Source organism: Macadamia integrifolia, chromosome 6 (assembly GCF_013358625.1).
Source record: "Macadamia integrifolia cultivar HAES 741 chromosome 6, SCU_Mint_v3, whole genome shotgun sequence".
Lineage (NCBI taxonomy): Eukaryota > Viridiplantae > Streptophyta > Magnoliopsida > Proteales > Proteaceae > Macadamia > Macadamia integrifolia.
Genome location: NC_056562.1, coordinates 40,480,647 through 40,493,410, shown reverse-complemented (window position 1 = coordinate 40,493,410; position 12,764 = coordinate 40,480,647). Strand labels below are relative to the sequence as shown.

Here is a 12,764-nt window from a genome sequence, read left to right as displayed (position 1 = left end):
CCATGGGGAGAGCTGCATGATGGATGAGTATTTATAAATAAAAAAAAAAATGTATGGATTGGCAAGCAAGGTCCTTGGGCCTTTGGGCTTAGCTCTTCCTCTCTAAGAATTTCCCCAGGGACCAAGGCCCAAGTCCAACCCTTAAATAGTCCAAAACGGCGGATAAATAGTTTGCCACGTGTAACTACTTCACTTACGTGTAAAATTTCACAGGATACTTTATTTTTCCCTCGCAAAGATCATACAGGAGGCCTTTCTCTCCCATTTCAGTTTCAGAAGAATCAAGATCAACCAAAATTTGAAGACTCGACCTCAACCAATATTATTTCCAATCTGTTCTTGAGGTTCGCATTTCAATCCATTTCTTTATATTTTTCTTCAGTAACTCAACAGATCTTCTGTAGATTTTAAGCAACTCATTTTAGCGGGATTTTTGGCTGGAGAACTGATATATACTCTGAAGTCTTGATTGGAAAGAAATCACAAGATGTGGAATTCGATTGCGAATTTGAAAAAGAACCTCAATCTAATGGAATTTGATGTCCAGGACGTAGCGGAAGAGCAAGAGATCTTTCGAACAAGTGCCAAAGAAGACTCGTCTATATCCGGCAGACGGATTTCTAATCGATTCGCCCAATCGGAGTCACCTCTGCGTTCTGTGAACTCGAATGGAGTTGATTCTTGATTTTACGCCGAGGTATTCTGTTTGCATTGCTGAAATTATACGCTTTCCTTGTAGTTGTTGCTGCTTTTGCTACAACTCTTTGGCCGGTTAGAGAATTGAATTCTTTCATGCCTTGTTTACCTTTGGTTCATCCACACTTATATATGTGTTGTCTAAAGTTCTTTCTTGAGATTACATTGCTTAGAATTGACATCCTAGTTTTTTCTGAACTTCCTAGTTTTTTTTTCTTTTTCCTCAGAGGAACACAAATTGAGTGAATCTTTTCAGAAGGAAGTCCAAACTTTAAAGATGGACAAGGAGAAAGTAAGTTCTAAGTTCTAACCTGGATATCTTGAACTTCTTTTCTTGGATAGGTAGGCCCCAAGGATATCAGGACCTCTTAATTGTGAGGTGTTGGTCCTTGCCAACTGAGCTACCCCACTTGGGGTTTGTATATCTGGAACCTGATATGCACTAAAATGAGCAATGCTTCTTGTTATGGTCATTGTTAGTGCTTTTGTTCTTCTAGTTAATTAAGCCTTTACGTTGGTTTTACTTTTGATGTATTGAAACATTTCTTAAGTTCCTAATGGCTCTATTTGTTTATTTTAGTAACTGTTTGTGAGGCTATATGCCTGTGTCAGCGTTTTTTATGCAGTAGGCTATTTAGTGGAGCCTGCCTACATTCAGCAGGAATAAAAAGGGAAAAGTGTGCATTAAAAAATAAAAATAAAAAACAGACCTGACCATGTAGATGGTCTTGGTGGAAATTACCTCCAGTTGCTATTGACAAAATGTCAAATTTGGGTCTGATCATTTGGTTGAGTTGGCCAAAGGATTCACACTGGTCAAGTCAATATGGCATTGAATTTTCTCAAAGTCCTTAAAGCCTGATGATGTTGCAGACTTATGATGAGGATTTGTTCTTTAACAGGAGGCATGGCCCTAAAATAGTGGAACATGATTGCTTAGTGAACAACCGACCACAAATAATTGGATTGAGGATTGGATGATGAGACAATGATTGTCGGCTTGATGCGGCCTTGGATTCTGCTTGTTAGTATTGGAATATATGTGGCTCTTGGTGTAGGAAAATTGCTTGCAGTAGAGGCCATGTGTGTGTTTCTCTTCAAGATCATGCACTTGTTTGTTACTTGGGAATTTAAAGTTATATCAGCCTGTAACTGCTGCTACCCATGCTTCACTTATTTGGCATTTTATAATCTGTTATCATGCTCATAAGAATTTTCAAGTCTTCTTAAGTTTCTTTCATTCCTGTCCATGAATTTTCTGTTCTTTTATGATGGATCCCTTTCCGGCTCACAGAATTCTATGGAGATGAAAGATCTCCACAATCAATTGAGTACAAAGATTTCAGACATAAGACGACTGCAAGGAGCTGAACAGAAGGGACAGTGAAGAAGGGATAGATGAAAGTGCTGATAGTTTAAAATGGGAAATAACAGCCCTGCAGAAAGAAAACATCAATCTTAAGGTTGATGATTTTCTGGGTTTATTATTTTTCTTTTGATAGAGGTTGGACCTTGGTGCAACAGTAGGGTCGCTCCATTGTGACCAAGTGGTCACAGGTTTGAGTCAGGAAACAGCCCCTCAACAAAGCGGGGGTAAGGCTGCGTACGTTATGACCCTCCCCAGACCCCAGAGTGGCAAAAGTCTTGTGCATTGGATGTGCCCTTTTTTTATTATTATTTTTCTTTTAATGAATAGACTGTATCACTTCAAGTTGTTTTACCTGTTTTCTGGTTTTCTGTTCAATTACACAGTCCATCAGAATTTAAGATGATATTGTCGTTAGTTTTGGTTCCGCACTCTTCTCATATATCATCTCACCTGTTGTAGCTAAAGAAGGATGAACTTGACGCTGCCCTGAAAATGAGTGGGAGGTCTTCACCTGATAAAAAAATTGTAGATGATCCAGACTCTTTGGATAAGCCTTCAAATAATTTGGATCAGGTGGTTCTTTTGTTACTGCTAGTCCGATACTTTTTATATCAGTCACATAAATTGTTCTTTTGAGTTTTAGTAAAATATGATTATCAAAAGTGCAGCTTTACACACTGAATGGATTACTATTTTTTCTTTAGTATTACCATAAGAATAACTATAAGTACAAATATGATGTGTAATTTACTTCTTCACTATCCTTTCCAACATTTTTTTTTTCATCTTATGGAGTTTTTAAAATCCTGTGTGTCAGAAAATAACCCCAAAATTGTTGTTCCGTTTTATTAACTTGAGAAAACAGTTTAGTAAGTGGTAACTTTTGATACTTCAAAGGTGTAGGTTCCCACCACCGGTCTACATTCTGAGCTATTTTTTATTCTTACATATTTATGGTTCAAGAATCTTTTGGAAAAACAGAACCATGTTGACTCTACTTCACTTTTTCTTTCCTTCCAATTAAATTTTTCTGCACTACTGTATTTTAATAGGTGTCTAGTTGCAGCTTGAGCCTGGATGGGTTGAGCATTTGGTGAATTTTGAACAGGGCTGAGCTTGAGGCCTGGCCTGGCATTGTTCAAAGTTTAACTAAATTTTCATGGGCTGGGGGAGTTGCACCCCTGAGTGGTAAACCGTTAATTGTTTTGTTTCATTGATGTGAATATTTGCAACTTGAAGGTCTGCTCATCTAGGCATTTTCGTGGAAAAGAAGAAATGGAGCTATCCTTACAGAAGTATGAGAAAGATTTGATGGAAGTCCGTCTAGAAAGGAATAATGCAGTGCAAGAGTTGACCAGACTCAAGCTGCACTTGTTAGAAAAGGTCACCTTTCCCTGACTTGTCAATATTTTGTGGCTGAATCCACATTTGGTTTTTGTGACAGGCTGTTGTGTTATCACAGCTTGTTTTTTATGATGTGATGCTGGCCTATTTGAGCATTTAGAGTTGACGATGGCTTCTTTTGTTCTGATACTGCCAGGAAGTTGAAGAGTTAGAGAAAATGGATGAGGATAGTAGAATCATTGAAGAGCTTCAAGCAAATTCCGAATATCAAAGAGCTCAAATATCGCATTTCGGGAACACTTTGAAGCAGGCAATAGCAAGTCAGGAGGAGGTTAAGAAAACACACAATAATGAGCTGCAAAAGGCGAAGGAAACAATAAGTGACCTGAAACAAAAACTTGCAAGCTGTATGAGCACAGTAGATGCCAAAAATTCTGAACTTTTAAATCTTCAGACAGCTCTTGGCCAGTACCATGCTGAAAGTGAGGCTAAGGTAAACTTGATGTTATTTGATAATATCAATTGCTTTCTTAAATAGTGAGGTATAGTGTATAGTTCTGAGATCCAGAACATACCACAATCCTGAGATCATGGTTTTTGACCTTGATTTTACTTTTTCTTTTTTGTGGATTAGGAACACCTAGAAAGATATTTGGCCCTAGCAAGAGAAGAATCTTCCAAACTCTCTGAATCGTTGAAGGTTTGCCACTCACTTTCAGTCTTGAGGAAGAATCTGCTATAAAAAGAAATGTTCTTCTCGTCCTTGTTCAATATTTGGAAATTTGGTATGAAGTATGAATTCAAAAGTGTTTGATGTACTTATAGATGGAGAAATGGTTTGGAATCTACTTTCCATTCTTATATAGATACTTTTACTTTTGAGATACTGTGGGATCTACTTTTCTGAATACAAGAAAGAACAAGGATAACATTGTCTGCTTGCATGATAAGAAGATAAACCAAGCATCATGTGGTTGGTTTGCCTTGGGCTACAACAAAGCTGCATGCCCCTTATTGTACAGTCCTATATCTCATTCTAGACGAACAAGGGCTGGCCTCTCTGTTCTGTGGCAGTGACTTCCTTATCCAGATTTGTTATTCTGTCGTGTGACTATGTCTAACTTCGTTGTTTTTAACCACCATCCTTCGGTTTTGTTCTTGAGATTCTTTATTGCCTGAAGAATCTTCTTTGCAAACTTTTGTTTTTCCCTTCTAGCTCTCAACTGTATTCTTTTAAGTTGAAGATTGTTATCAAGTTAGCTCTACACCAGATAATCTTTGCAAAACTACAAGCTTTATAAGCATTTTGACTTTTGGGAAGAATTACATGGATATGATTGCTGAAAAGTGCACTGTTTACGTCTTCAATTACTAATACCTCTCCTATCTATCATCAATGCTATTGTCCTATTGCAAACTTAGTCTTCTGTTAGTACCTTTTGATGAACTTCAACTGTAATCTTGAACACTACAAATTATTCTTTTTCCTGCAATTGAGAATTGATAGTTTGGAAATTCGACCTTTTTTGGGTTATGCATAGCCATGTTCTGGAAATCTTACTGGCAATACTTTCACTAGGATGCAAATCAACATGTGGAGGTATCAAGGCAGGAAAAAGAAGAAATTCTGGGTAAGCTTTCACAAGCAGAAAGGATGATATCTGAAGGAAAGCACAGAGTACAGAAGGCTGAGGAAGACAATACAAAATTACGCCGTGCTCTTGAACAGAGCATGTCCAGGCTTAACAGGATGTCGATGGATTCAAATTACTTTGTTGACAGGTTAGCTTTTTAGATTTGTAAGTTGACTGTTCCCCATGTTTCCTTGCCTTTTGCTTGTGAAAATAAATATGGCATGTAGTTACATGTAGAAACACAACCCTAAAACGATGCAGAAGATAATGGAAAAACAAGAACAAGCAATGCACACAGATTTATGAGGTTCAGCAAGATTGCCTATATCCCCGATGAGATGAGATCCTGCTTCACTATCAATGGAGAATAGGGTTACAGTGTTCGTCCCTCACACCTCTCAGCATTGCTTGCATTACAGAGAAAGAAACCCTCGCTACAAATATATAGCGAAAAACCCTAATCTGGAAAGTACACAATTGCCCTCAAGGCGCTGCCTATCGGGGCACTACACCAGTACCCTCTGGGTTAAACTGTGACGGAATACAAGACATCGTACACCAACAGTTACATATATCAATGTTCGTTTGGTGAAAGAATTACCTGGAAAAAGAAAAAAAGTGGCATATTGTGTAAAATGTAAACCTGAAAAAATATTGAACTTTATGAAATCCGGGGAAAAAGCATTCCTCTTTTTTTTTTTCTGGACAAATTCTCGTGCATCAAACCCAGCTTTTGACAGTTTTGGCAGGAAATTATAGCTGCAAAGTGAAATTATAGCTGCAAGGTTGATGTCATCTTTATTATTTGCACCCTGGTCCCTGGTGGGGCGCCCTCTTGTTTTGGAAAATATGAATGCCATGGAGTTCTAATGATGAATATATCACTGTTGGCAGGAGGATTGTGATCAAATTACTGGTGGCCTATTTTCAGGGAAACCACAGTAAAGAGGTATTCTGTTTTTAGTGTGTATATGTCTTCTTTTTTGTACACGAGTTCAACATGCAGGCCTAAAATATAATTTAGGTGTAACCCTTGTCCATGCATTGTTCCGTGCTAAAACCATCTATTTTGTACTTTATGAGTGCGAAGTCGAAAGAGAAAAAGAATACATGAAATATGGGCCACTTTTGTAACTCCCCAAATTAGATTATTTTAGATTATTAGGATCATCCAGTCTGGTGAATCAGTATGCACTTACCTTGTGGTACCCATCAACTGGTCCTGATTGCTCCCAATCTCTCTGGCATCATGAACAACAGATGCATAAAGAATGGTTTTTCCCTTTTTAAAGATAGGTGTTCCATTTGTTCAATTTGGACTACTAGGTTCTTGATGTCATGGTAAGAATGTTGGAAGTCTCTGAGGAAGACAAGCGGAAAATAGGTGTTGCTCGGCATGGTGCAGGTAAAGGTGTTGTTCAAGGAGTCTTGGGTTTACCTGGGCGTCTAGTTGGTGGCATCTTTGGAGGACGCTCACCTGAATTACATAATCATGTACCATCTGAAAACCAGGTAAGCAATACTGATTTGTTGATTGCTCTGAAAAATTATTAAAGTAATGCAAATGTTCATTCTCTGATATGTTTTTGTCCCCAGTCCTTTGCAGATATGTGGGTTGACTTTCTTCTCAAAGAAACTGAAGAGAGAGAAAGAAGGGAAGCTGTGGAAGCCACAGGGGTATCCAAGGATAATCCACAGGGAAGAAGTACAAGCAGCAATGGGCCAACTGGCTCAGTGCCTAATTATAGAACAAGCACATCTAGTACTGCTTCTGGTTTCTCTTGAGGTCATCCATATCAAGCCCAGGACCCAACCCCTAGCACAGAGTTCTCAACAGTTCCTCTTACTAGATACTGGCACAGTGCCTGGTTTCATTACCTCTCAAAAAAGTTTCACAAATTTTAAGGGTTCTTCCAAGATACTGAATGATGTTGAAGGTTTGTAATCAACTCTTAAGGTACAGATTCTTTTTGGTTGTATTCTGTAGTTTTTCTTCAATCGATTCTTTATTCCATTTGTTCAAATCCTGAGGTTGTTCAGCATCACTGTATAGACACATTCTCTAAATGAATGCAATACTGATTACTGACTATAAACCTATGCGACTATTTGCGTAAACTCTTTCATTGATGTGAATATACGATGAATGTTATGGTGCAAGTCCAGTTTCAATTCTTGATCTCATGTAAGGCAAATGAATTCTCTTCCAAGTTCAAACGGGAAACGCCTAACCTGCCTGTTTTGTGATTTGTGTATGTCTTGGCTCAACATATATACCGTCAAGTTCCACCAGTTCCAAATTGTGGTCTAACCAGTCTGTGGATCTCTTCGCCGGTTTGGCCATTTTAATTCATTTAGAAAACCTCTCTAAAGTACGCTGTTCTAGAAAAACTTCCACCACATGAGATGGAGTAGAAAGACACAATGAAGGCATATATACTAGGCGTGTCAATTCTGAGCTCACACCGATAGGCTTGACTGAGCCCGGCTCAATTAATGAGCGTTCACGGTGTAGGTAGCTAGCTTGTCGGGTATCCGATTAAATCAACTAACTATAGGCCTAACTTCAATCGACTCGTTGTAGCTTGATGGAGCCCGACTCCGTTTATTAAAGAATAATCATAATTTCATATCATTTCTCTTCTTTATTAAAGATTTTTCACCTTATATGGTGTTTTTTTGTATAAAACTATAGTGATTTAATATTCAAATTGAATAATTATGGGGCTTTAAGCCACTTAAGAAAAGAATTTCAATGTAAGCACATTTAGAGCCCGTTTGAACCCGTTTAGACTTACATATGTTTGTAGTCCGGTTAAAGCCCGTTTAAGGTCTCCCGATTAAAGTCAGACACCAACCAACCCAATTATAAACCGTAACATGTCTAGTAAGGCTAGGCCCATTTATTTAAATTGGTGTTCACAGTGCAAGGTTTCTAAGTGATCAAGCCCGACTAGGCCTGATCGAGACTGACCTAGTCCGACCAATTGACACCCCTAATATATACCATTGCCCTAACTCCAAACCAACTAGTCAATTTCTGAATTTTCCCTAATCTCTTGAAATAATACCGAGGATAATAGGAGGAAATCAATCGCTGGATTCTTTACCTAAGGTGAAGAGAAACTTTCACCAATATTTTTTTTTCGAGGGCAAGGAGCACTAGCCTGCTGACACATGTACACCCTTAGATACAGAGGATGTGAAAAAATCTTGTTTGTCTCATATTGAAGACGTTCCTGCGTGTTCTTCCATTGATATGTGTTGGGGCAGGTACATTAGCAGTAGCGTTCTCTTGTCTTTCTCTTCTTTCTGTTTTTTTATAGGAATTGATCATATTAAATCAAATTGTCAGACAAAGGGATTGGTGACCGCCGATTCTGATCCAATTGGACGATTCCCTGATCTGATTCCTGATTCCTGAAACCCTGCTCCAACGTTTAAACCACGATGTTCCATCTTTGATCAGCCAATCAGATAAATTTTCTCCTTATTTATTTGTGATCTTTTAAATTGCGGCTTGACCGATCGAAATCAACTTATCAGAAACGGTAAATCGGAACCGAACCATATTTTGGTTCGATTTTAAAAACGAGTGGGAGGGGATACGAGTTCTGAATTCTGGTATCAAAGAATCGGAGGAGCTATATAGGCGATGAGCATCACCCCTTGGCTGCAAATTACTGTCGCGTGAGAGTGGTAAGAACTTCCCATCGAGTATGCGATGGGAGTAATGTATAAATGCTTCTCTACTCTCTGAATCTCCTCTGCCACCAACAGAAACAACACCATTCTCTCGGTCTAAGATCCTACCGATTCTTCATCATCTTCACCAAGAAACTCTTCTCCACCGCCAATTCCACACCATTTGCTTCCCTCTTGAAGGAATGCAAGTCTGTGTCCGAAGCCCGATGCATCCATCAACAAATCCTTGTTCGAGGTCTCATAGGATTGGGAAGCGACACAGTCGCAATGTACGTAGCTTGCGACGCTCCCGTCTACGCCCTGGCTGCACTCGAACGCCTCCCACCGTCTCCTCCTGCCGTCTTCTGGTGGAATGCTCTCATCAGGCGAGATGTTCGCCTTGGATTCCTTGACCGTGCCGTTAGCCTTTACCGCCGAATGGAGAAGTTGGGATGGAGACCTGACCAGTACACTTTCCCTTTTGTTCTTAAAGCTTGCGGCGAACTTCCCTCCTTCAGAAGAGGTGCTGCTGTCCATGGTGTCGTGTGCGCTCGTGGGTTTGAGTCCAATGTCTTTGTCTGTAATGCTCTCGTGGCTATGTATGGTAGATGTGGTGTCCTTGAAGAAGCACGTCAAGTGTTTGACGAAGTGTTGCAGAGAGAAATAGATGATGTAGTTTCATGGAACTCGATTCTGGCGGCTTACGTTCAAGGTGGTGATCCATCCAGCGCTTTGAAGTTGATTGTTAGGATGGGTGAGAATGTTAGGCTGCATCCCGATGCTGTGACCCTTGTTAATGTCTTTCCCGCTTGTGCTTCGGTGGGAGCTTCGTTGCAAGGTAGGGGAGCGCACGGCTTCTCGCTACGGAGTGGTCTCTTGGACGATGTGTTTGTAGGTAATGCCGTCGTTGACTTGTATGCCAAATGTGGGATGATGGAGGCAGCGAAGAAGGTATTTGATCGTATGCCTGTGAAAGATGTGGTTTCTTGGAATGCCATGGTCACTGGATATTCTCAGAGCGGAAGCTTTGAAGATGCTTTGCAACTGTTTGAGAGAATGCAGGAAGAGAAGATCGAATTGAATGTAGTGACCTGGAGCGCTGTGATTGCCGGTTTTGCTCAAAGGAGTCGTGGTTGTGAAGCGCTAGATGTGTTCCGGAAAATGCAGATTTCTGGTGCGGCACCCAATGTGGTCACACTAATCTCCCTTCTGTCAGGTTGTGCTGCCGTGGGAGCTCTTCTTCAAGGAAAGGAGACTCATGGTTATGCTATCAGGCGTGTTTTGAACCAAGAAGATAGTGATCCTGGTGATGACCTAATGGTGATCAATGCTCTCATAGATATGTACTCTAAATGCAGAAGTGCAAAAGATGCCCGTTCTGTCTTTGAATTGATATCCCCAAATGAACGAAACGTTGTTACTTGGACAGTGTTAATTGGTGGTTATGCACAGCATGGCGATGCCAATAATGCATTGGAGCTTTTCTCCAGCATGCTTCGGGAACCGAATGCCACGACCCCTAATGCTTTTACCATTTCCTGTGCTCTGATGGCTTGTGCTCGGTTGGCCTCATTGAGGTTTGGTAAACAAATCCATGCTTATGTGATGCGAAATCGTTTTGAATCTGTTATGCTGTTTGTGGCCAATTGCCTCATAGACATGTACTCCAAGTCTGGAGATGTTGATGCAGCTCAACGTGTTTTTGATAAGATGCAACACAGGAATGCCGTCTCCTGGACATCTTTGATGACAGGTTATGGGATGCATGGCCGTGGTGAGGAAGCCCTCCGGGTCTTTGACAGCATGAAGGCAGCAGGTCTTGTTCTTGATGGGGTCACTTTCATTGTTGTGCTATATGCTTGCAGCCATTCTGGGATGGTTAATCAGGGTATGGATTTCTTTAATACAATGGGTAGTGAGTTCGGAGTAGTTGCAGGGGTGGAACATTATGCATGCATAGTGGACCTTTTAGGCCGCTCTGGTCACTTGGATGAAGCTGTGGAACTTATAAAGGACATGCCAATGAAACCTAGCCCAATTGTGTGGGTAGCATTGCTCAGTGCTTGCAGGACCCATGGTAATGTCCATGTTGGAGAATATGCTACAGAGCGACTGTTGGAATTGGAGTCAGAGAATGATGGCTCATACACACTGCTTTCAAACATATATGCGAATGCTGGGCGCTGGAAAGATGTGGCAAGAATCAGGTCTTTGATGAGGAAGACAGGGATTAAGAAGAGGCCAGGTTGCAGTTGGGTCCAAGGAAAGAATGGCACTGCAACCTTCTATGTAGGGGACAGATCTCATCCTCAATCACAGAAGATATTAGAGGTCCTTGCAAACTTGATCGGACGCATTAAGGCCCTAGGTTATGTCCCTGAAACAAGTTTTGCTCTCCATGATGTTGATGATGAGGAGAAAAGTGATCTTCTAGCTGAGCATAGTGAGAAGTTGGCTCTTGCATATGGTATTCTCACTTCAGCTCCTGGAGCTCCAATCCGGATAACCAAGAACCTGCGTGTCTGTGGGGATTGCCACACCGCCATCACCTTCATTTCCAAGATTGTTGATCATGAGATCATAGTGAGGGACTCAAGCCGATTCCATCATTTTAAGAAGGGTGTCTGTTCTTGCAGAGGTTACTGGTAATGATTTACTATGTTTGTTCCACTAAGCTTGTGGCTCTGGGATCCAACGTTGTGTTACCAAAGAGGATAGGTTGAGTCCATGAACATCTGTAAAAACCTGGAATTTCCTCATATTTTGTTCCATACAGGTCATCCCATTTCAACCATTTGACTATGCTGCTACTGAACTGCTCTTCCAAAACTTCCAGTGTCCTTCCGGGTTTAGAAGTTGTGGGATGAGGCTGCATTTATCCATATACAGTATATCTGATTAAATTGCTTTAAGAGGAAACCAGGACTATAAGAACTTAGGAACTTGGGCAATTGAGCTGCAATTAATACCTCCTACATGCATAATTTTTCTTACTGACATGGGCGATTCCTTTTTCTTTTGATTCTGAAGAACAAAATAACAGATGAGTCAAAGGTAAGATTTTCTAGTTATTTTCTTCTTTTTATCACTAGAAACACAGAAAACTGAACAATACTGAACTGTTTTATCCAAGTCTACAAGTATATAACCCAAAATCTCCTAACATCTAAGTTTTATTAGAGATCTATCCTCCTCTAAAAACCAATTTTCTAGGATAAGGCTAATTTCGGTCAATTTGAATCAGAATCGTGACACAAGAACTCAGAATATTTAAGTTTTGGGCAAGAGATAACTACCTGGTTGCATAGTCCTTCCATCAGCGTAAGGCCAATGAGAGCGCATACAGAAGCATCAACACTTATGAGATATTTAGTTCAAAAGGGTTAGGTGGGTAGCACCACCTTGTGATTGGGTGCAGGAGCCATGTGACAAGGTAGCTTTCTTTTTTCCCTTAGGTTTTATAAGAGTTCTAATCAGGCCAATTTCAGCCTATTTGAATTGGAATTGGCCCGATATCGATAGACTGATCCGTTGCTAAATTTTGAGTTTTAAAACCTTCCCTGCTAGATTATGTGCCATTATTGGTGGAGGAATAAAGCAGACAATTCATTAGGACCCGCAACTGAAATTGAAAGGCTGTGATTTTGATATCACTCGCTGGAAAGAAACAAATGTGGGGGAAGGGAGGGTGCGATGTTGAGGATTGCATTTTGATTTCTCTGAGTGAAAGAGCATTTTAACTCCAATTCTCCTTTCCTTTCCTTTCCTTTCCTTTCCTTTCCGTAACATCATTATTGTATCCAACTTTAACAAGGCAACAAGAGAATGTGAAATTGTGAAGTGCTCCTGAAAAGAGCTCGATGACCTCTTTCCATGAGAGGGAAAGACCAACACATGGAAGAGAACAGCTTTAATCTAGTCTTTGAGGACGAAAAAGACCTACACATGTAAAAGAACAGCTTTAATCTAGTCTTTGAGGAGGAAAATAACCAACACAACAGCCTTGAATATCCCTCATCGCCTTACCCATTGTTTCA

General features: G+C 40.3%; 2 protein-coding genes across 4 annotated transcripts; both read left to right on the top strand.

The window, feature by feature from the left end:
* The first annotated feature begins 253 nt into the window (after nt 1-253).
* On the top strand, nt 254-7,135 carry LOC122081749 (golgin candidate 3-like). Of its 3 annotated transcripts, XM_042648988.1 has the most exons (11): nt 254-344; nt 548-697; nt 924-988; nt 2,525-2,638; nt 3,305-3,448; nt 3,606-3,902; nt 4,044-4,109; nt 4,989-5,191; nt 5,938-5,992; nt 6,370-6,555; nt 6,640-7,135. In XM_042648988.1, exons 3-11 carry the CDS (start codon nt 974-976, stop codon nt 6,826-6,828), a joined length of 1,269 nt encoding a protein of 422 aa, XP_042504922.1. In that variant the 5' UTR covers nt 254-344; nt 548-697; nt 924-973; the 3' UTR covers nt 6,829-7,135. The 3 variants fall into 3 exon arrangements, with proteins under 3 accessions (XP_042504922.1, XP_042504921.1, XP_042504923.1); XM_042648987.1 differs by having other exon boundaries at nt 282-697; XM_042648989.1 differs by lacking the exons at nt 254-344; nt 548-697; nt 924-988 and adding an exon at nt 1,080-1,779.
* A 1,169-nt stretch (nt 7,136-8,304) lies between these two features.
* LOC122082894 (pentatricopeptide repeat-containing protein At5g16860) lies at nt 8,305-11,542 on the top strand. Its single transcript, XM_042650704.1, has one exon. The coding sequence runs from the start codon at nt 8,785-8,787 to the stop codon at nt 11,374-11,376; it is 2,592 nt and encodes an 863-aa protein (XP_042506638.1). The 5' UTR covers nt 8,305-8,784; the 3' UTR covers nt 11,377-11,542.
* The last annotated feature ends 1,222 nt before the right edge of the window (nt 11,543-12,764 follow it).

Bases quoted from the DNA above. Each gene is read 5' to 3' on its own strand.
- LOC122081749 (XM_042648988.1), top strand. The intron at 2,639-3,304 runs GTGGTTCTTTTG...TGCAACTTGAAG, and splicing joins CTTCAAATAATTTGGATCAG to GTCTGCTCATCTAGGCATTT. The intron at 3,903-4,043 runs GTAAACTTGATG...TTTGTGGATTAG, and splicing joins ATGCTGAAAGTGAGGCTAAG to GAACACCTAGAAAGATATTT.
- LOC122082894 (XM_042650704.1), top strand. From the start codon at position 8,785: ATGCTTCTCTACTCTCTGAATCTCCTCTGCCACCAACAGAAACAACAC.